At 56.2% G+C, this 21,922-nt stretch overlaps 1 protein-coding gene across 1 annotated transcript; it reads left to right on the top strand.

The window, feature by feature from the left end:
- Positions 1-262: 262 nt before the first annotated feature.
- Positions 263-8,932, top strand: TAMALIN (trafficking regulator and scaffold protein tamalin). The gene is made up of 8 exons (XM_017861555.1): positions 263-658; positions 2,585-2,634; positions 4,273-4,327; positions 4,430-4,532; positions 6,733-6,826; positions 6,925-6,991; positions 7,183-7,249; positions 7,744-8,932. Exons 1-8 carry the CDS (start codon positions 413-415, stop codon positions 8,115-8,117), a joined length of 1,056 nt encoding a protein of 351 aa, XP_017717044.1. The 5' UTR covers positions 263-412; the 3' UTR covers positions 8,118-8,932.
- The last annotated feature ends 12,990 nt before the right edge of the window (positions 8,933-21,922 follow it).

Here is a 21,922-nt window from a genome sequence, read left to right as displayed (position 1 = left end):
CCTCCCCGACTCCCCGGGCTTCTTACAGTGACCTCTTACCGTGCCCCTCTCCATGAATCGCCAGAGCTATTCGTACCTAAATTTCAAACCTTGCTCAATGTTCCTTCACAGACCCCTCCAGGTATCACGCAGCCCCGAGCCCCGCCCCGGGGGTCTCATCCCGCCCCCTCGCGTCCGCTGCTCGGTTTCCCCCACCGAGCGCCCGCAGTTTCCCTGGCCGTCGAGCGCCGTGGGCGGGGCTCCAGGGCGGCTGCGCCCCGTGGGGAGGGTCCTGCGTGCTGGGGGCGAGGCCACCCGAGGCCGCTCCCCCCCGCCCTCGGAGCCTATAAAGGGAGGTGACAGGCGGCCAGCCCGGCTGGCATCCCCGAGCCGCCGCCAGCGCCGTATCCACCGGGCGCCCGGGGCCGAAGCCATGACCCTCCGCCGACTCAGGAAGCTGCAGCAGAAGGAGGAGGCGGCAGCCACCCCGGACCCCGCCGCCCGGGCTCCCGACTCGGAAGTCGCGCCCGCCGCTCCAGCCCCGACCCCGGGACCCCCTGCAGCAGCCGCCACCCCTGGGCCCCCAGCGGACGAGCTGTACGCGGCGCTGGAGGACTACCACCCTGCCGAGCTGTACCGCGCGCTCGCCGTGTCCGGGGGCACCCTGCCTCGCCGAAAGGTGCGTCCCCCGCCCGCCTTCAGGACCTGCTTAGCCCCATTCCGTCCCCCTACAGGGCTTGCTGACCCCGCAGTGCCCTCTCCTCAGCGTCCGCGGAGTCCCCCACCCACCTTCTTCCCCGCTGGGTGCCTCGACTCCCCGCCTTCCCCGCTGCTCCGAAGGCCGTGGCCCTCGCCTGCACACCGTGCCCGGGCTCGGTGGCTCTCAACTCCGCGCCCCATGCGCGCCGCCCCATCGCGCCCCCTCTCTCCCTCCTTGACTCCTCCCGGCACCCCCCTTATCCTACTCGCTCCATCTGGCTTTCTGCTCCCCATGCCCCTCCTCCTCGTGGCCAGGTGTCCCGAATCCCCAGGATCCCCTCGCCCTAGGGGCAGAGACGTCCCTAGACAAGTTGGAGGTCTGAGAGCCCCCGGTGGGAGAGGTGGGCCGGTGGCCGCGCCGCGTGCGTTCTCACTCTGAGGAAGTGCGTGGGGCGCCGCTGACTCCGGAGAGCACACCCTTCCGAAGGGACTCCCCGATTCCTGGGCTCGGGGCCTGCCGCCTCGTCCCACGTCTGATGTGCGGGGCGCGAGGGCCACAGTTCCCTGGACTTCTGCCGGAACCGGACGTAGTGGGAGGGGTCGCAGGGAGCCCACGGGGCAGGAAGGATGCGGGCCGCGCCCACCTCAGAGTCTCCCCTCCGCCAGCCTCTTCCTCTGGCCCCAGGGGACCTGAGGCTCAGAACCTACACAACACCAGGTTAAGGAGAGGGGCCTGGTGGTCTTTCCTCACCCAGCCACCCTCCCTTGCCCCTGGCCCCCAGCTAGCCCCCACACAATGAACAGCTTGTTGAGAATTTGCATTTTATGAAAATCATGTTGAAAGACAAAGGGGTCTCTCTGTGCTGCCCAGTCCTTCCTCCCTGGCCATTTGGGAACTGTCCCCACCCCTGAGGCCAATCTGGTTCTGACCCTTCCCTTCCTTGCCTTGGACAGCTTGGGGGGAGGGTTAGCAAAGGCACAGACCAGAAAGGCCCTGGGCTGTGCAGGCTCCAAAGGAAAGGGCTGCTCTGGGACTGGACCTCCTCCAAGGACCAAAAAGTTAGGGAGGGTGAGAGACTAGTTTATCAAGGACCCTGAAGAGACAGGAACCTTCATCTCTCATCCTTCCCCCACCCCCCTGCCCCAAAAGAACTCCCCATCTCGCTCCTTTAGTGAGACTTGCTGACAAGTTTGACATCTAAGATGTTTTGTCCCAGAAAGCACAAAATGTATGACAATGGAGAGAGACCCAGGTGTAGCTGGGCACAGCTGGTCACCTGCAGCTGGGATCCACAACTGGTCCCTGAAACGGCCTGTACCTTAGGAGACCTGGCACCTCTGTCCCCACATTCTGGCTGGGATTGCCAGCCCTTCAGGCCAGGGTCCCTGACCCTAGCCCTCCCAAGCCACTGTCTGTAGCTGAGAAATTAGATGGAGAGACCCAACTGGCGGAAGGTCCTCGGAGCACCTTGATAGGTGAGCCCAGGGGACACCTATCCTCTGAATCCCACTGGGGAAGAGCCCCTGCCTCAGTTTTGGGAGTCTGGATGGCCTGAGCCTCTACAGACATGGGCCCTAGGGGTGGAGACCATTCTAGAATAATGATCTCTCCACCCGCTGCCAGTGTGGAAACCAGCAAGGGCTTAGAGGTTCATGGATCTGGAACCCAGGAGGATGGTTGTGTCCCTGCAGTCCCAGGTATGAAGGTAAGGCCTGTAGAGAAAGTTGAGGAGTGGTGCCAGTAGTGACACTTGGCAAATAGTTCTACCAGCACCAAAGCAGGTGTGGATGTGGAGTTGGCAAGAGGCAAACAGGAAGTGGGTCGCTGTGTCCAGGGTAGCACTCTCAGCATCTATTCAAGGACAGTCCTGCCTCACCTGCTCCTTCTGACCATCTTCCTGCCCAGGGCTCAGGATTCCACTGGAAGAATCTCAGCCAGAGTCCTGAACAGCAGCGGTGAGTCACCAGCACCCAGCCCCTGCCATGGTCCAAAGGGGTGAGGTGCTGGGTTGGGCGGTGCCAGGACAGCATCTCAATCTAGCGAGGGTAGTCATTCTCCTAGCCTTTAAACATGGCTCCCCCGCTGAGAGTGAGGGGCAGGTGGGGTGTGGGCTGTGTGAAGGGGTGGCAGAGAAAGGAGGTAGGGACTTTTGAGTCATTAGGTGCTCTTCAACCCACCCCCAGTCCCTGCCAGTTACCCCTCCCTGGGGAGATCTGGATGAACAGATGTGGGAGGTGGGAGGGGGTGTAGGCAAAGTCTATGGGGAATGTCCTAACCCAGGCCTCCTGGGCTCCCCTGAGCCCTCCCAACCTTGGCAAACTCCATGGGCCCAGACCTTAGCCAGGCTGTGTCCAGCTGCTTGGGGCTGGCTACCCCTGCCTCCAGAATGTCAGTCCTCTTCTGGTCTCAGCCTGTGGCAGCCCTCTAAGGAGGGATCTGAGTGTGGGCAGAAGTAAGTGCTGACTCCAGGCCCTGGGACCCCACAGTTTCCCTTCTCTACTCATGTCCCATCCCTGATTTGGGCTTGACTTTCTCTAAAATGGATCAGCAACTGGCGGGCTGGCCAGATTGGCCTGTTTGGCCCTTGAGCTAATAATTTTTAAAGAGTTATAAAATAAAACAAAGAACAATATATGACAGAGATCATAAGGGGCCTGCAAAGAAAGCCTAAAGTATTTACCATCTGGCCCTTTGCGGAAAAAGTTTGCTGACCCTTCCAAAAAACCCTAGAACATTGGGGTAGACACCGAACTCCCAGCCACCCTGCTCCCTGCCCCAGTAGTACAGAGAGAGGGGAAAGGCCTGCTGTTCAGAGCGAGAGGGGCTCGAGTTGGAGTCGGGAGGTGCTGCTCAGCATTTGGGGGAATATCTGGGTCAGGCTGGGAGCGGAGGAGCCTGGTCTCCAGGGCCTTTCTGAGGCTGAGCTACTTGAAGGGGCCTTTGGAGGCTGCTTTAACTGTGCCTCTGGCTGGGCGGGAAGGAAGGGGGTGGGAGTGGGCAGAGGAAACTCTGGGCTCCCCCAGCAGGCGAGGATCTGGAGCGGCTCCAGACCATTGTGTCCAGCGGGCAGGCCTTCAGTGCGGGAAGGGGCGGCCTCGAGGCTCCCCTCCCCCAGCCCCCACATCTGGTGGGCTGGCCCCAGCACAGCTGGGAGGAGCAGCTGTGGTCTTGCTGAGCCTCGTGACTGGCCTCTGGGGGTGGGGCCAGTCCTCTCCCCAAAGCTGTGGAACAGAGGAGGCTCCAGGCTGTGGCTGAATTTGGGGCCTTAGCTAGTCAGTAAGTGGTACTGTAGGGCTCACTGGAAAGCTGGGGTGTGGCTAAAAAACTCAGCCAGCCCATCCTTCAGGGGACCAGCCCTTCTCTGTGCTTCCCTCCCACCACTAGAGGCTGGATTGGTTCTCTGTGGCTCCATGAGGCTGATTTCAGTTGGGTATGGGAAAGACATTCCAATAATCTGTGAGGAGACTGAGCTGTCACTGGAGACTGAGTCCTGCTGGAATTTCTAGACCAGTTGCCAATATCCAGGGAGGACCAAGCTATGGGACTGCTACACGTTTTAATCCTGATTGTCTTGACCCCTGTGTTTCTTGCAGGAAAGTGCTGACGTTGGAGAAGGAGGATAACCAGACCTTCGGCTTTGAGATCCAGGTGGGAGAAGCTGCACACAGGGGTCGGGGGGTTGAACGGCCAGCCTGAGGGATGCATGGACTTGTCCCAACCCTGGGCTGAGGGTCCCCTTGTCCATTACAGACTTATGGCCTTCACCACCGGGAGGAGCAGCGTGTGGAAATGGTGACCTTTGTCTGCCGAGTTCATGAGTCTAGCCCTGCCCAGCTGGCTGGGCTCACACCAGGTGGGGCCTGAGCCCAGGACACCCAGGTCTGGGAAGGGGATATGACCTTACTCCCAAACAGAGGGGGTGAGAAATCTCTCCTGAAATCAATTCCTCTTCCTTTTCCTTCTTTGAGAAGGCCAGAGAGAAGAACGGATAGAATCGGGGCTTTGGATCTAGGCAAATTTGCCATGTACTGTGTGATCTTATACAGCTCCATCTACAAAATGAGGGTAATAATGCATCCAAACATCACAGTGCGGCAAGGGGATTCCCTGGGCACAAAGCCAGGGCCTAATTAATGGTGGATGTTGCTGCTGCTGCTCTGATTCCTCCCAGCAACCTGGCAGTCAGCATGGGCAAGAGCTGGGGAAGAAGGAACATTCCATTAGGTCTGCTTGATATTGGGGATCAGGCCAGTCCTGCCCCCAAATGGACCCGACGCTGAGGAACTGATGTTACTCCCTTTAAAAAAAATAACTTTTTTTTTTTTTTTTTTTTTTTTTTTTAAGAGACAGGGCCTCACTCTGTCACTCAGGCTGGAGTGCAGTGGCATGATCATAACTCACTATAACCTTGACCTCCTGGGCTCAAGCAATCCTCCTCTTGCCTCTGCCTCCCAAAGCAATATGTTACTTCCTCTAACAAGGAAATTATGCCTCAATAGGAGACCCCTGGATTGAGCAGATCTAGAGTCCCCAGGTTCCAGGAAGGGCAGCCTGAAACTGTACGAATCAATCCCCCCTCCACCATCCTTGCCCCTAAGCTCCTACATCCTTCCCACTTACCAGCAGCCCATGCTAGCTATCATAGTCCATTTTCTGTTACCATAACAGAATACCTGAGATTGGGTAATTATAAAGAAAATAGGTTTATTTAGCTCATGGTTCTGGAGGCTGGGAAGTTCAAGACTGGGTGGCCGCATCAGGCGAGGGCCTCATGTTGCACTCTGACATGATGGATGACATCTAATGGCAGGAACGCCTGCAAGAGTGGCGAGTAGGCACATGCAAAAGAGACAAAACATGGGTGATCTTGCTTTATAGCAACCCACTCGCCAGGTAGCTAAACCAGTCCTGCCAGAGCAAGAAGTCACTCCCCAAAAACAGCATGAATCCCTTGATTGGATGGATCCTTCATGGCCCAAATGCTGGAGTGCAATGGCATGATCTCGACTCACTGCAACCTCCGCCTCCCAGATTCAAGCAATTCTCCTGCCTTAGCCTCCTGAGTAGCTGGGATTACAGGCACCGGCCACCACACCCAGCTCATTTTTGTATTTTTAGTAGAGATGGGGTTTTGCCGTGTTGGCCAGGCTGGTCTCGAACTCCTGACCTCAGGTGATCCACCCGCCTCAGCCTCCCAAATTGCTGGGATTACAGGAATGAGCCACCGCGCCTGGCCCCAAATGCCTCTTCAAGGTCCTACCATCTCTCAACACTGTTACATTGGGGATAAAGCCTCAACGTGAGTTTTGGGGACAAACCATATTTAAATGATAGCAGTAGCCAAGTAGTATACTACAACTTGTCAAGGTAGTTTCACATCCACTCTCCTTCCCCATCATCCCTGAAGCAGCCACAGCAGGGATCCATACCCCTTTTTACAGATGGGAATGGAGCCCTCAGATGGGGCACGCCATGCTTGAGGTCAGGAGGCTCTGCAGTGGTGCAGGGTAGCAGAACTATCCCTCTAGGGGCCAGTCATTCCCTGTGCTTCTCTCCCACCACCAGAGGCTGGACTGATTCTCTGTGGATCCATGAGGCCCTGCCACGCCTGGGGCCAGGGTCGTTTCCTAGCCGGGTGCTGCTCACCTGCCCTTCCCTGAATTGACTGGGTCTTATGGCCAGCGTGGACTAGACAGAAATAACCAACTCTGAGGGCAGCCCAGGGTCCTGGGTTGGCTTAGCTTTGGGACAGAGCTTGAGAGTAGAGTGAGGGTGTTGGGTGTGTGAGGTCCCTGCCCTTTGGCTGGGGTGCTGAGCCTGGACAACTTGGTAGTCACTACAGGCCCAGAAGAATGGCTGTGGTTCTGTGTGTTTGGATCGAGTATGAGAGATGTCAGAGGAAGTCTACCGAGAACCATGAGAAGTTGGAGGAGGGAGTTCGGGAGTTTTCCTTGGAGTTACTACCCACTCCTCTCCCCTTTCTGGCTAAGGTAGGATGCTGGAATTCTAGCATGCCCCATGGAGCAAATCTAACCCCCTTGTCTGCCTGGCAGGGGACACCATCGCCAGTGTCAATGGCCTGAACGTGGAAGGCATCCGGCATCGAGAGATTGTGGACATCATAAAGGCATCAGGCAACGTTCTCAGGTATGTCTGGGAGCTGAGGTGCCCGAGGACTCCTGAGCTCAGCCTCTTGGTATTTCCTCAGCCTGTGGCTCACTCAGCCTTTGATTCCCCAACCTCAGACTGGAAACTCTATATGGGACATCAATCCGGAAGGCGGAACTGGAGGCTCGTCTGCAGTACCTGAAGGTAGGGAAACCCAGATAATGTCCAGCCTCCATCCTCCTCTTCCCAAGCCTCTGCCCTGTGGGGGGTCATTTATATCTGAATCTCCTTTGACTGAAGGTTTCTTCTGTCTACTCCCTGACCCCTTGTCTGTACCCACGTCCTGCTAGTTTCCTGCTAGCTTGTGACAGTGGGGTGGGGACTCTCTCTTGCAGCAAACCCTGTATGAGAAGTGGGGAGAGTACAGGTCCCTAATGGTGCAGGAGCAGCGGCTGGTGCATGGTGAGTAGATCCCGGGGTGTGAAGGGCCACTTGTTCTGCTACAGACACCCCATCTGTGCTACCCCCTCAGAACTGGCAGGTTCTAGTAAAGAAAGGTTTACTAGTAAACCTCCACAGTAAAACAAGGTTTGTTGAGCTACTACTACTTTGGGTACTGCCGCACCCACATTTCTGGTTATTCTCACACTAGCCTGCAGGTAGTGTCATCTTCACTTTACAGAGGGCTCAAAGAGTTGAACACCAGGGCTCAAAGAGTTTGTGTCAATTCTTTCCGAGGCCCTTTTGTGCTAAGCGGCCCCCATAAGGATCTAAGTGATAATTCCCGATTTGCGGGTGACGGAAGTAGGGTCTCAGGGTTGTGCCTGGCCAGGGCCACAGAGATAGATGGTCAGCAGGACGGAGTGGGGATGCCCCATCCATGCCCTCCGACCCTCTGCGGAGGACACTACGGCCCAGGCCTGACCCACCCCCCGACCTCTCCCGTCTCTGCGCAGGCCTGGTGGTGAAGGACCCCAGCATCTATGACACGCTGGAGTCGGTGCGCTCCTGCCTCTACGGCGCGGGCCTGCTCCCGGGCTCGCTGCCCTTCGGGCCTCTGCTCGCCGTGCCCGGGCGTCCCCTCGGAGGGCCGGACGGGCCGAGGGCGACGCCGACGACGCCGTCTACCATCGTGCTTCTTCGGGGACTCCGATGCCGCGGCGCTGCCGCCCCGCCGCCCCCGGTCCGCAGTCCTGGGTCCGCCCCGCTGAGACCCTGCAGTGGGGCCGGGCCCTGGCCGCGGGCCGCGTTAGAGCCGCAGCGCCAGTGTGCGGGTGCGCAGGCCCTGCGCGGGGCGGAGCGGGGCGCGCGCGGGCGCGCTCTGGACTGAGGCCCGCGAGCAGGCCCTGTGCGGCCCCGGCCTGCGCAAAACTAAGTACCGCAGCTTCCGCCGACGGCTGCTCAAGTTCATCCCCGGACTCAACCGCTCCCTGGAGGAGGAGGAGAGCCAGCTGTAGGGGCGAGGGCGGGCAGGGAGGTATTTATTTATTTATTCGCAACAGACAGCGCTAAAAGAGGGGGAGGCCGAGCCAAGAGGACCCCAGGAGCCCAGAGCAGCGGGAGAGGGTCCTTGCTAGCCTCAGCCCACCGGGTCGGTTCCTGGCTGGTGTCTGCTGAGGGAGTGGGGGGCCCAGCCCCTTCTCTTCTCCCCCGCCAAACCACAGTGGGAGCTGGGGCAGGGGAGAGCCAGGAAATCGGGGGCCAAAGATGGGGGTGCTCGCCTACAGTCTGTATCTGTAGTGCCTTGTGGGGTATCCAGGAACACCCTCCCAGCAGGGGATAGGGACCTTGTCCCATGAAGCCCTCTCCTCAGCTTTACTTGCTCCCCCGCCCTTAGCCTTGGGGAGAAATGGCCCGTGGTGGGCTGACCCCCCACCCTCCACACACAGTTCCACGACCCAGCGGGCCTCCAGGGGCATCGGGTGCTGGTCCTCCTCCCTCCTGGCCTCGACCCCTAAGGGGTTCGTCCCTCCCAGGGGCCTGTAACTAAGTCGGGTCCTGCCAGGCAGGGGGCCTGTGTTCTGTGCCCCTTGGGGGACAGGAACGGGCAAGTTCAGGTGGGGTGGGGACAGCACAGACTGTTCCACCGTTCTGCATATTGTTGCTTCTGAACCACAAACTGTATAAAATGGATGGTTTTTTGCATCTGTGTCAGTGTGGTGACTGCCTGAGGGGGAGGATTGGGCTGGGGCAAGCTCTGACTCCACCATCCCAGCCCCCGCCCAACGCACACACACGTCTTGTTTTCTTGCAGCCTGAAGCCAGGGAAATAGGCTGGGAGATTTAAACTTACATGTATGGGCCTGAGCTGGAGGCCTCACACTTCACAGCTTGAGCCTCCCTCCCCAGATACCCAAGCAGGTGGTGGCCAAGGCTTGCCTCAAGTCCTCAGCCATCCCTGTAGAAATACGTGTCCTTGGCACGCCTTTCTTCCCAGCTTCTGAGGTCTCCCTTGAGGGGCACAAGCCAGATCTGCAGGGACCTGAGGCATTACCACCTGGCCTGTGACGGACCCAATCACGGATCACCCTGTTGTTCTAGCAGTCTTCAGCGGTTTCCCATAATCCCAGGATGAGATTGATTTTTTTTTTTTTTTTTTTTTTTTTTTTTTTTTTTGAGATGGAGTCTCCCTCTGTCGCCCAGGCTGGAGTGCAGTGGCCCCATCTCGGTTCATTATAACCTCCATCTCCCGGGTTCAAGTGATTCTCCTGCCTCAGCCTCCCGAGTAGCTGAGATTACAGGCAGGCGCCACCACACCCAGCTAATTGTTGTATTTTTAGTAGAGACGGGGGTTTCACCATGTTGGCCAGGCTGGTCTGGAACTCCTGGCCTCAGGTGATCTGCCTGCCTTGGCCTCCCAAAGTGCTTAGATTACATGCGTGAGCCACCGCGCCCAGCCTCCCCGGATGATATTCTGACCCCTGCTGGCCTCTGCTTCTCACTCCCTGCTCTGGTTGCGCTGCCGGCTGTACTTGGCACACTTCAGACCCCTTCTATCAGGGTCTCTGCCCTTGCCCCTCCCACAGATGGCTCCTTCAGTCCTCAGCCTGCCTCCTGAAGGCCTTCCCACCCAGTGGGAAATACAGTCATACCCTTCTCTGCGACAGCTCTGTTTTATTCCCATCAGATTATGCATCGCCATCCGTGACTGTCTTGACTTTTATGGGTTTATCTTTGCCTGCCCTCCCCACCCAGGAGGATGCACGCTTCTTGCAGCAGTGCTCAGGAGGCTTTTCTGTCTTCACTGCTTTATTCTTGCCTGATGCTAGCACATGGTAGACCCTCAATACAGTGTGTGCCGACATAGTGTGTGCTCAAACATCTCCAAGTGGTGGTCATGACCTCTTTGAAGTGACCTGTCTGGGATCATACAGCAAACTAGTGGCAGAGCAGGGCCTGGGACTTGAGGCCCCTGCTCCAGTGCTCCTCCCGGGGAGTAACCAGTGTGCAAGGGGTGGCTTTGAGTGAGGTCTGAGCAGACCCTCCCCACCTGTCCTGCACCATGGTTCTTGCTTTTTGAGTGGGTCCCGTTTCTGTTTCTTCTTTTGCTCCTTGAGCATCCCTTCTGCACACAGCAGTCAGCGTGATCTTTTCAAAAAGGAAACTGGATCACAACCCTCCTCTGCTTAAACCCATTATTATGCCTTTCCCTGGAATAAAAGAATAAGATCCAAACTCTTTACCATGGCCTATCCATAACACGTCCCTCTGGGGAGACAACAACACAGCATCCCTTTCTCCAGGCTGACAGCAACCAGACAGGCCCAACAGTTTGGTAATTGGGAGTCTTTTGTGCAGTACCTAACCTCTGCAACTATATCCTGATGCCCTGCATGAATTCCTCTAGAATTTGGTCTGTGCCTCTCCCTCTGATCTCAAATTGTTTCTCCTTCCAGGTCACTTGTTACATCTAAGCCACACTATCCTTTCTGCTCCTATTCCTCAAATATGCCAAGCTCTCTCCTGCCTTTGGCCTTTGCCCATGCTGTCTTCTCTGCCTGGAACACTCTTCTTTGCAAGAATGATTTCTCTATCCTCAAGCCTCAGCTGAAACATCACCTCCTCAGAGAGGTTTGCCTGATCAAATAGGAAGTAGTTCCCTGACCCCATTATTCTTTATTTTGAGTCATCTGGGGTTTTTGTTTGTTTGTTTGTCTGTTTTTTGAGACAGAGTTTCACCCTTGTCATCCAGGCTGGAGTGCGACCTCAGCCTCCTGAGTAGTTGGGATTACAGGTGCCTACCACCACACCCAGCTAATTTTTGTATTTTTAGTAGAAATAGGGTTTCACCATGTTGGCCAGGCTGGTCTCGAACTCCTGACCTCAGGTGATCCGCCCGTCTTGGCCTCCCAAAGTGCTAGGATTACAGGCATGAGCCACCGCACCCGTCTATTTTCTTTTTTACTTCATAGCACTTTCTCCCAATTGGGAATCGCACTGACTTCTTTTGTTTCTGTCTTGCCTTTGTGAGGGCAGGAGCCCAGCCTCGTTTGAAGTTGCACCTCCAGGGCCTAACAGAGCCTGGCACACAGGAGGGGCTCGGAGGTGCTCTATTAACTCATGCCGATGAGTGAGTGCCTCCTTGGGGCCAACCCTGCCTGGGGTAACCACCACCTCCCCACCTCTGAGCCCCAGGGGCTGGGTGAGATGTCCCCTCTTCTGCTCCATCTGTAGCTGGCATCTGTAGGCCCTTTTCTCAAAATCCCTTTGGGGTTGGGTGGTGGCCCCAGCAAAAGCACCTGCACCTGGCCACCCTGTCCTCCCCAGTCCCAGGAAGGGAGGACATTTGATTAAGAAAATGGAGCTGCCCCAAGCTCACTGTTTGAACAGCTGCTCTGTGGCGATGACAAACATTGGCTCCCAGAGGCTCAGGTCTAGGGGAGGGGGCCCCCTGACACCTTTGTTCCCAGATCCCAAGGCTGCCAGGAGACCAACTGCCTGGGCATAGCCTGGCACTTTACAGGGGGTGGAAGGCTGCAGGGGCCTCCCTAGATTCTCCTCCGAGTAGATTCCAAGTCCCTTGGCCATCAGTCTGTCCCTACCCCCTGCCATGTAGCTAGTCCCAGGAGTGATGTCGGTGCCCCCTCATCCAGGCTGATGGGGACTCCTGGCCAGCCGTGAGTTCGTAGGGGAGGGTGAGGGGTGCCCAGGGCGGGGCTAGATCCCACCTCTCAGCTGATGGGATGACGGCACCAGCACAGCAGCCTCCTGCCGTGTAGGTGGGTGACAGGGAGTGACTAATGTGCGAGCTGCGATGCTAAAAATTAACCCAGGGATCGTGTTTGGCGGAGGGGGTGGGGGTGGATGGGAAAAGGAGCAGGGACTCAGAATACTGTGTGGTCGGTATTCCCCCTGCCCTGCCACCCCTCCTTCACCTCCCACCAGCCTTCTGCTCCTTTAAGCCTCAGGGAACTCTGTGGGAGCCCCTCCCCCATGCTAGGCCAGAAGGGGCTCCCAACAATTCCAGGGGAGGACAGAGGCCTCCACTCCAGGCTTCATGCATGGTCAGGGGAGGGACATGGCCCTGCTGACAGGGTTCTGGTCTGAGGTCCCCACAGAGCCCTGCAGAAGCAGCAGTGCACCTAGCAAGGGCAGGTTCCCATCATCAGGCTGGGGGTGGGCAGTGGGGGTGGCAGCTGCACCACAAGAAAAGAATAGGTGGCCGGGCACAGTGGTTCATGCCTGTAATCCCAGCACTTTGGGAGGCTGAGGCAGGTGGATCACCTGAGGTCAAGAGTTCAAGATCAGCCTGGCCAACATGGCGAAACCCCATCTCTTCTAAAAATAAAAAAATTAGCCAGGTATGGTGGTAGGTGCCTGTAATCCCAGCTACTCGGGAGGCTGAGACAAAAGAATTGTGTGAACCTGGGAGGTGGAGGTTGTAGTGAGCCAAGATAGCACCGCTGCACTCCAGCCTGGGCAACAGAGAGAGACTCCGTCTCAAAAGAGAAAAAAAAAGAAAAGGATAGGTGACTTCTGTGTCGCTATGTGCTGGGCTAACACTTCCACATCCATTACCTTACTGAGACCTCACAGTACATCTGAAAGCTGTGTATCACTCTATTTGACAGATAAAGAGACTGAGAATTAGGTGAAGGCAGCATAGCTGGCGCCTGGCAAGGCCAGGATGCTCTCATGCCTGTTTGTCTCTATAGCTTAGGGTGGTGAGAAGGAAGTCTTCCTGGAGGAAGACGTGTGAGGACAGGGTGGAAGAGATGGTGAAGAATGAGCTGAGCCTCTCAGGCTAGGGGCCTCACCTGTGGAAAAAGAGGTGTTGGCGTGGTGGGTGTATGAGAGGTAGGACCTGAAAGAGTAGGTCCGAGGTTTGCCAGGGAGCAGTAGGAGGAGGGGCCAGCCCAGAGAGCTCCCGGTTCCACGCATGCGGGTGTTGTGCTGAAGGGAGGAAGAGCAGTCCCGCCTAAGGGGAGCATAGCCGGGCTCTGGAGACGGTGGGGTGCACAAAACAGGGGAGGAGGGCTTGGAGAAGAGCTTTGCTAACACGTGGGAAAACTTATTAGAAGGAGTGAACCTCCGAACCCTCCCATTTCCCCTGGAAACCAAACCAGAGACCTTGCGCTGAATGGCAGCAGGAGAAGAAGGACAGCAGGAGGCCCTTTCTGCTGCCCAGCTGGAGCTCATGCGGCTGGGAAGTGAGGGAGGCTGTGGGATTCCCCAGCTCAGGAGAGACGTCAGGCTGGCTGGCTGGGAGGCTGCCTGGTCCTGCACTGACGGGTGGATGAAATGACGGTAACTGGGGAGTGATGGGCTCAGAGAAGTGAGACAGAAAGGAAGCCGGCGGCTGTGGAGGGGCCAGGGGAACCCAGGAGAGTTCCTCAAGAGAGTAAAACAGCCAGAGTGCAGCGATGTGCTGACCCCTGGTGGGGACCCCGGAACACTGCGCCTCTCGGAGCCCGGACCATACCAGGTGGAGAGGGAGACAGCAGGGCTCTCCCATCAGCCAACCGCGGGGGGCAGCCTCCCTCCCTCCTTAGAGCCCACTTCTTCAGCCCTTCCTCAGCCTGCTGCAGGCTCGTACAAAGTGGAGCCTCCCCTGAACCCCACAACCATTTATCTGAAGTGTTCAGACACCCTCCCAACGCTTCTGGTCCCCAGGGACTCTCCTCACCCCACCACCCAGATTGTGGGCTCCCAAGGGAGTGAACCCCATCTCACGCCAGCACTGATGGAAGGCAGGTACGTCTGCATGAATGAATGAATGAACAGTTGAGTTCACAACATCTAACTAAATAACCAAATGACTCCAACCAACAGATCTTCTCTGCACAGAGAACCCTGTGTGGTATGAAAGCTCATGGACTGGGGTTGATAGCGGAGAGGAAACATACTTTTCAACTGCAAGATGCAAGAGTGTTTTTATTATTTATTTATATTTTATTTTTATTTTTACAGATGGGTCTTGCATGCAATCAATATGGGGACCTCCCAGGAGCAGGAGACCACCAGGTTGCCTAAGACACATGAATTTTTGCTTTCAGGGACACCTCCTAAGCTTCAGTGATCCTTCCATCTTGCAGTTGGCCTTTGTGGGGAGAACACACAAATTTATGCAAAAAGTAAAAAATGCAAATACTGCCTCTGGGTCTCTTTCCCAGCTGCTCCCCTACAAAGTCACTTAGCCTTTAGTGTCTCACAGTTGATCTGGTCCACTCAGCAGCCCACAGAGTGACAGCCCACCCAGGTCCCAGCATACGTAGCTTCTTCTGGAGCCCCCCAAATCTCACTCTAGTTGAGGGCTTGGCACGAGCCACTGTCTCTGAGGAGTGTGGTCTCTGGGCAAATAAGGCAAGACCAGTGGTTGACAGCTACAGCAGTCAGTAGGGTGGGGAACATTTAACAGCAGATAGGGCCATACTCCTACCCTTGCCATTCTTTTTTCCCTTCCCCTCCCCCTTGCAATTCTTTTCTGTTTTTTGTTTTTTGAAACAGGGTCAGCTGGGTGCGGTGGCTCACGCCTGTAATCCCAGCACTCTGGGAGGCTGGGATCACTTGAGGTCAGGAGTTCAAGACCAGCCTGACCAACACGGTGAAACCCAGTCTCTGCTAAAAATATATTAATTAGCCAGGTGTGGTGGCACATGCCTGTAAACCCAGCTACTGGGAAGGCTGAGACAGGAGAATCGCTTGAACCTGGGAGGTGGAGGTTGCAGCAAGCAGAGACTGGGACACTGCACTCCCGCCTGGGTAGGGCAACAGAGGGAGACTCTGTCTCAAAAAAAAAAAAAAAAAAAAAAAAAGAAGGGTCTTGATGTGTGGTCCAACCTGGAGTGCAGTGGTGTAATCATAGCTCACCGCAACCTCAATCTCCTGGGTTTAAGTGATCCTCCCACCTCAGCGTTCGGAGTAGCTGGGACTACAGGCCTGTGCCACCACGCCAGGCTAATTTTTGTATTTTTTGTAGAGAGAGGTTTTGCCATGTTGTCCAGGCTGGTCTCAAACTCCTGGGCTCAAGCAATTCTCCTAACTCGACCTCCCAAAGTGCTGGGATTACAGGTGTGAGGCACCGCTCCTGGCCCCCTTGAGATTCTGATCCAGGAGTTCTAGGGTGGGCTGGGGCGTTGGTATTTTTAAAGCACCCTAGGTGCTCAGTGAGCCTTTACTGAAAGGATGCTGACTCAGGATGATTCTGGAGACCTCTGAGCTTCCTCCCACACGGATCCTTAGGGCTCTAAATACTGGCCGAACTCGGCCCCCTGAGGCTGTGTCTTCTTGGGGAGCTAAGGACCTGTGCCTCCCACTGGCCTGGAACCACTTTCTGCTTCCTGGTGTAAGCTTTGGTATGGATGGTGGCCGTCTCCCTAGAGACTGAGAGCTGTAAGAGGACAGGGATCCTAGCTGACACATCTGCGTCCTCGCCTTGGTTGGAAGGGGTATGGGTGGGGGCGAGGGAGGAGATGGGGGCGGAGCTCAACACAGTGTCCAGCCCCTGCGGGCTGGCTGGGTGTCGCCAGTGCTCTGGGGGAGGTGGGGGGAGAGGAGGCGGGGCTGGGGCGCACAGCCGGCGGGGGATCCCTGCCGCAGGCTGCTCTTCACAGGTTCCCGTCTAGACCAGAGTTGGGGCTCAGCTCGGAGACATGGGACAGGTGGAAGTGCTGGGGGTTGGAGCCCCACGCGCTGCTCAAGAGGCTGCAGGCTGGCCTTCAAGGCCTGGGCTAGACTGCAGCGTTTGGGGGCTGGCGGTGCTGCTCGGGTGGAGTCCGCCGGGCGCGGCCCTCCCTCTCCACCCTCTCCCGCCCCGGGCCCGAGAGGCTGTGGGTTGAGCTGCAGAGGCGAGCTCCCTCCTGGGCGTGCCGCCGCCGCGATTCGGGTGGGAGCGCAGAGGGGGCCTCGGGGTTGTGCTTTGCTGGGATCTGGGAAGGAAGCAAGCGGCAGCGCCGGAGTGAGTAACCGTCTCCCGAGGCAGCTAGTCCCGCCGCCTCAGGAAGTCCCGGCGCCATAGCGCACCGCCGCCCGCCACGCCGGGACCTTCCCCTCGCACTAGCCCGCCCCCACCCCGCCTCCATCTCGTGCTCCCAGCCGCAGACGCGGGCGCTTCTGCACGCTCAACCCCTCACCCACGTAGACGCTCAACCTCTTACCCACGCAAACCCCGACCCGCCGGTGACCTCCCCTACGGCTCCTCCTTCTGCTCCAGCCCAGCCCATCCCCTGCTGCTGCTCCTCCTGCCCCGGCCCAGCCAGTCCACCGCCCTCCCATCCCCATGGCCTCGAACCCCAGCCCGCCGAACCGCTCCTCACTGGGCCCTGTGGTTCCCAGCTGCAAAGGGGCGGGTCCCGGTAGGGGGCGTGGCCCGGCCGACTTGCGGGGCGGCGGCGCCCTCTGTCGGCAGACTCGGGAACTGCCACACTCGTCACCCCGCCCCCGGCCCTGTTCCCAGACCCGCCTGGACCTCTCTGCCGGCTCTCCTCTCTCCTGGACATGCGCCTGCAGGACTCGGAACGTGCAGAGGTCCGTCCTGGCCCCAGCCATGCCACGGGCTGTCTGAGGGAGAGTCGCAGCCTCTCTGAGGCTTAGCTTCCTTTCCTGTGAAATGGCTGTGAGGAGTAAACGCTCAGCAGGGAAGAAGGACACTTTGTAACCGCAAAGGAGCCTGTGAGTGTGAGGTTGTTATCAACGCTAAGGGTAGTCTCTTGCCTTCTGCGGGGGTGACGACCATCCTTCTCTCTGCTCCAACCCCACAGTGGAAGGAGAGCATAAGTCACCTCCAGAGATTATCACATGCAGTGGATTACCTTCAGCCTTTTTTCTGGATATAAAATATGTATATATGTATTTTAATACAATCGTGGCCATTCTCTACGTGCTGTTCTGTACTGCCTTTTTTTCTATCTCTCCAAGTGCTTAACTTATGGTTAAAAGTCCGGATTCGGCCAGAGGGGTGGCTCACCAACACTTTGGGAGGCCAAGGCCAGAGGATCTCTTGAGCAGAAGTTCAAGACCATCCTAAGCAACATAGCAAGACCTCATCTCTACAAAAAAAATTTTTTTAATGATTTGAATGTCGGTCGGGCGCAGTGGCTCACACCTGTAATCCCAGCACTTTGGGAGGCGGAGGCGGTCGGATCACGAGGTCAGGAGATAGAGACCATCCTGGCTAACACGGTGAAACCCTGTCTCTACTAAAAATACAAAAAATTAGCCGGGCGTGGTGGCGGGCGCCTGTAGTCCCAGCCACTCGGGAGGCTGAGGCAGGAGAATGGTGTGAACCCAGGAGGCAGAGCTTGCTGTGAGCCGAGATCTCACCACTGCACTCTAGCCTGGGCGACAGAGTGAGACTCCCTTTCAACAACAACAACAAAAATGATCTGAATGTCTCTAGTCCCAGCTGAGACTCGAGAGGCTGAGATGGGAGGCTCGCTTGAATCCTGGAGTTCCAGGCTGCAGTCAGCCGTGATTGTGCCACTGGCCACTGCACTCCAGCCTGGGTGACAGAGTGAGATCCTGTCACAAGAAAGAAAGAGAAAGAGAAAAGAAACAACCAAAAAATTAGAGACAGACAAATCTGGATTTAGGGCCTTGCTCTGTGACTTTGTATTTCCACCCTTGAGCAAACCACACAACCTCTACCTTCCTCAGCCTCAGTTTTCTCTTCTGCAAAATGGTGGTAATGACAGGAATACCCACTTCACAGGCAGTGGTGAGGCCCTGCACACAGCCCAGTGCAGGCTGGTTAGGGCTCTCCTTTTGCTTCCTGAGCCTGCAGGAGCTCTGCCTTCTTCATGCACCACGTGGTAAGGAAGGAGCTGGAGGCCTCCGCCTCTCGGACCTTGCTCACTGCTCGCTGCATTTTTTTTTTTTTTTTTTTTTTTTTTTTTTTTTTTGACAGTCTCGCTCTGCCCAGGCTGGAGTGCAGTGGTGCAACCTCAGCTCTCTGCAACTTCGGCCCCAGGTTCAAATGATTCTCTTGCCCCAGCCTCCCGAGTAGCTGGGATTACAGGCGCCTGCCACCACGCCCGGCTAATTTGTTATATTTTTAGTAGAAATGGGGTTTCGCCATGTTGGCCAGGCTGGTTTCGAACTCCTGACCTCAGGTGATCCACCTGCCTCGGCCTCCCAAACTGCTGGGATTACAGGTGTGAGCCACTGCGCCAGGCCTCTTTCGGCACTGCCCTTAACCACATGGGCCTCATTGTTCTTCCGGCGTACCCAGACTTTCCCCATCTCAGCGCCCTCCCACTCGTCCTGTGTTTCCATGGGCTTTCCCCGGGTAGGGGCCTTTCTTTCCCTAGCTTCGCTCAGGTCCCTGCTACATTGTCGCCTCCTCGGAGAAGCCCTGTCTGGCCGTTCCGAATCGCTAGCGCCCTCTATCGTTCTCTAGCAGCTCACTCGGTTCTGTTTTTCTTCATTTTACTTTTCGTTATGTGCCGATCTCTTATATATGTTTTTGTCTTTATCCCTCCCATGGAAGGCACCTCCATGAAAGGACGGGACTTCCCGAGATTCTTTTCCTCTGTGGTTCCTAGAAGAGGGCCTGGCACATAGCCGGCCTTGGCTAGCTTTTTGCATGAATGTGAAGAGATCCACCTTCCTCCCTTATAAGAGGTAGCAGTACCTCCTGTTACCAGCAGAGGGCACCACCTCACAGCACTTGGGGGCCGCAGGGGCTCCTGTTGGGACGGGAAGTATTTATAAAGCCCACAGGCCTCTCCTCCCATAATGTGGGCGCTCCACAACTGGGACCGGAAGCAGGAGGGCCCCCTGCGCTAATCTGCCCTGGCAGCCCCGAGCTGGCACGCCCTGGGTGCATCACCCGGTGTGCTCTGGCGCCCAACGTCGGAATACCCTCACTGGTGGCTTGGACACACCCCTGAGCAGCTGATGCTTCTGTACAGATCACACCCTGTCCCGGGCTCTCAAAATGAGGGCAATGACATGAGCCACACTGCTCGCTCACGGGTTTGCTGTGAGGTCGGGACAGGAGTGCAAATGTTTTATGAATGTAAACATGGGACAAATATAATTTATTGGTAGTACAGCAGATTGACAACAAAAGAGGAGAGAAGATAAAGTATTTAAAGGGAATGGCAAGGCTAAATGAAGGTGGGAATTAAGACAGTGAAGGAGAACGAAGAAGTTAAAAATAACAATTACCTTTCACCAAGAGCTTATTAGGAGCCAAGGCAGAGGAAAGTGATCTCCAAACATTGTCTAATTATAGCCAACACTTACATGGTGCTGACCTCATGCCAGGAACTCTTTGAGTGCTTTATGCATAAAAACTCACTAGATCCTCACAACAACTCAGGGAGGTAGGTCATATCGCTGTCCCGTTCTACACGAGGAAACTGAGGCCCAGACAGCTTAAGTGACTGGCCTAAGGCCACATAGATAGACAGGGCTGGGCAATCTGCCTCCTGGAATGTGCTCTTAAAGCCCCACAGTCACAGCCACACCAAAAGGGAGATATTATTATTTTCATCCCATTTCCCAAACAAGAAACTGAGCTCAGCAGATGTACAAAGCCTGCCTCAAGCCACACTGAGAATATGTGTATTTGAGCCCAGCTTCACCACCCCCCAGACTAGGCCTGCGGGAGCTAGGAGAGGGCTTCAGGAATGTGCATAGGTTCTCTCAGAGGGGCAGCAGCAGACATACCCACTCTGCCTCTGAAGGTGGAAGACAGGGTGAGGGCACAGAGGCTGGGCAGGGCTGATGGGGTTGAGGAAGAGGCTGCTTGGTGGCCTCAACTCCATGGAAGGAAGGTGGCCAGGCATCTTCTGGACAGGAAGTGAGGGGTGTGTTGATAGGCACAGTGGCTGTCCACAGGGATTCTAGCCAGAGCTGTGGGCTCCCCACAAATCTCCACAGGGAGACTAGGGACTGAGGGGCAGGCCTTACAGTGGGAGGTAGGAGCAGCCCCATCTCTACCACAAGTGCCCCTAAGCCCCGCCCCGACTTCCAGCCAGTTATATAAGCTGCTACATACCCAAGCCTGGAAATAGCCGAGGCTGTACCGGCTGGGCTGGGAGACGTGATGAATGGTCCCCAGGAGCATCAGCTGACCACTCTGTGCTCCTGAAGTGACCTGAGGGCCTGCCAGCAGCTCGGGTTACCCAGCTCTCCCTGGGAGGCAGCCCTGCCTGGTCTGCTGAGGATGGCTCTCATGTGATTCTGTGTCTGGACATTTATGGTTTGAGCGCCTGTGGAATGGTCCCTCTCCCAAGCCGGAGCAGCTAAGGCAGCTCCCAGCCATGCCGTGCCCACTGGCAGCCTCCAGATGCTGGCAGCCAGGGCCTTGCCCAGAGCAAGTACTTGGATCTCTGCAGACAGTCAGCACTGGGAGGGCTGAGAGCTTTGCTGCTCTGGGTCGTGTGCTAAGGGCCCCCAAGAAAAGAGGACGAGGAGCCTGAGAAACTCGGGGTGCACATGGGGACTGCAGGTGTCATTACAGGGCTGCACTCCACCCACATCCCCATGCCTCCTGTTTCACAGCCCACTCTGTCACTGAACTGGTGGCCCTGGACACAGGGGGGCACCCACACACTCTGATGCCCATTGCAGAGGGCAGAGCCACACACCGCTCCAGGGACTAGGAATATATACCCTTACTTCTGAGAGTACCATGGCTAGGCTCAGGAGTATAGGAGGGCATTCTCCCAGCATATGGAGATCATATGTTAAGAATTACGATTATGTTGATCAGGTGCAGTGGCTCACACCTATAATTCTAGCACTTTTAGAGGCTGAGGTGGGAGGATCGCTTGAGTCCAGGAGTTTGAGACCAGCCTGGGCAACATGATGAAATCCTGTCTCTACAAAAAAATATGAAAATTAGCCAGGTGTGGTGGCATGTGCCTTTAGTCCCAGCTACTCGGGAGTCTGATGTGGGAGGATCACTTGAGTCCAAGAGGTTGAGGCTGCAGTGAGCCAAGATTTTGCCACTACACTCCAGCCCGGGTGACAAAGTGAGACCCTGTCTCAAAGAAAAAAAAAGAGAGAGAGAAGTATGAATGATTATGGCCATGCCAACTCGACACCGGCTTAAGGGGCCGGGCACAGTGGCTCACGCCTATAATCCCAGCACTTTGGGATTATGCAGGCTGATGCAGGTGGATCATGAGGTCAAGAGATCAAGACCATCCTAGCCAACATGGTGAAACCCTGTCTTTACTAAAAATACAAAAATTAGCTGGGCATGGTGGTGCGTGCCTGTAGTCCCAGCAACTCGGGAGGCCGAGGCAGAAGAATTGCTTGAACCCAGGAGGCGGAGGTTGCAGTGAGCTGAGATCGAGCCACTGCACTCTAGCCTGGTGATAGAGCAAGACTCATCTCAAAAAAAAAAAAAAAAAAAGATACCTGCTTAAAAAACAAAAAGACCAGGCAGGGTACAGTGGCTCGTGCATGTAATCCCAGCACTTTGGGAGGCCGAGACGAGTGGATCACGAGGTTAGGAGTTCAAGACCAGCCTGGCCAAGATGGTGAAACCCCATCTGTACTAAAAATACAAAAATTAGCTGGGTGTAGTGGTGGGCACTTGTAATCCTAGCCACTTGGGAGGCTGAGGCAGAGAATCGCTCATACCTGGGAGGCGGAGGTTGCAGTGGAGCCGAGATCATGCCACTGCACTCCAGCCTAGGCGACAGAGCAAGACTCCATCTCAAAAAAAAAAAAAAAAAA

The sequence above is a fragment of the Rhinopithecus bieti genome, unplaced genomic scaffold (genome assembly GCF_001698545.2).
Source record: "Rhinopithecus bieti isolate Rb0 unplaced genomic scaffold, ASM169854v2 scaffold_56806, whole genome shotgun sequence".
NCBI classification, from domain to species: domain Eukaryota; kingdom Metazoa; phylum Chordata; class Mammalia; order Primates; family Cercopithecidae; genus Rhinopithecus; species Rhinopithecus bieti.
This window is presented reverse-complemented; position numbering and strand designations above follow the sequence as displayed.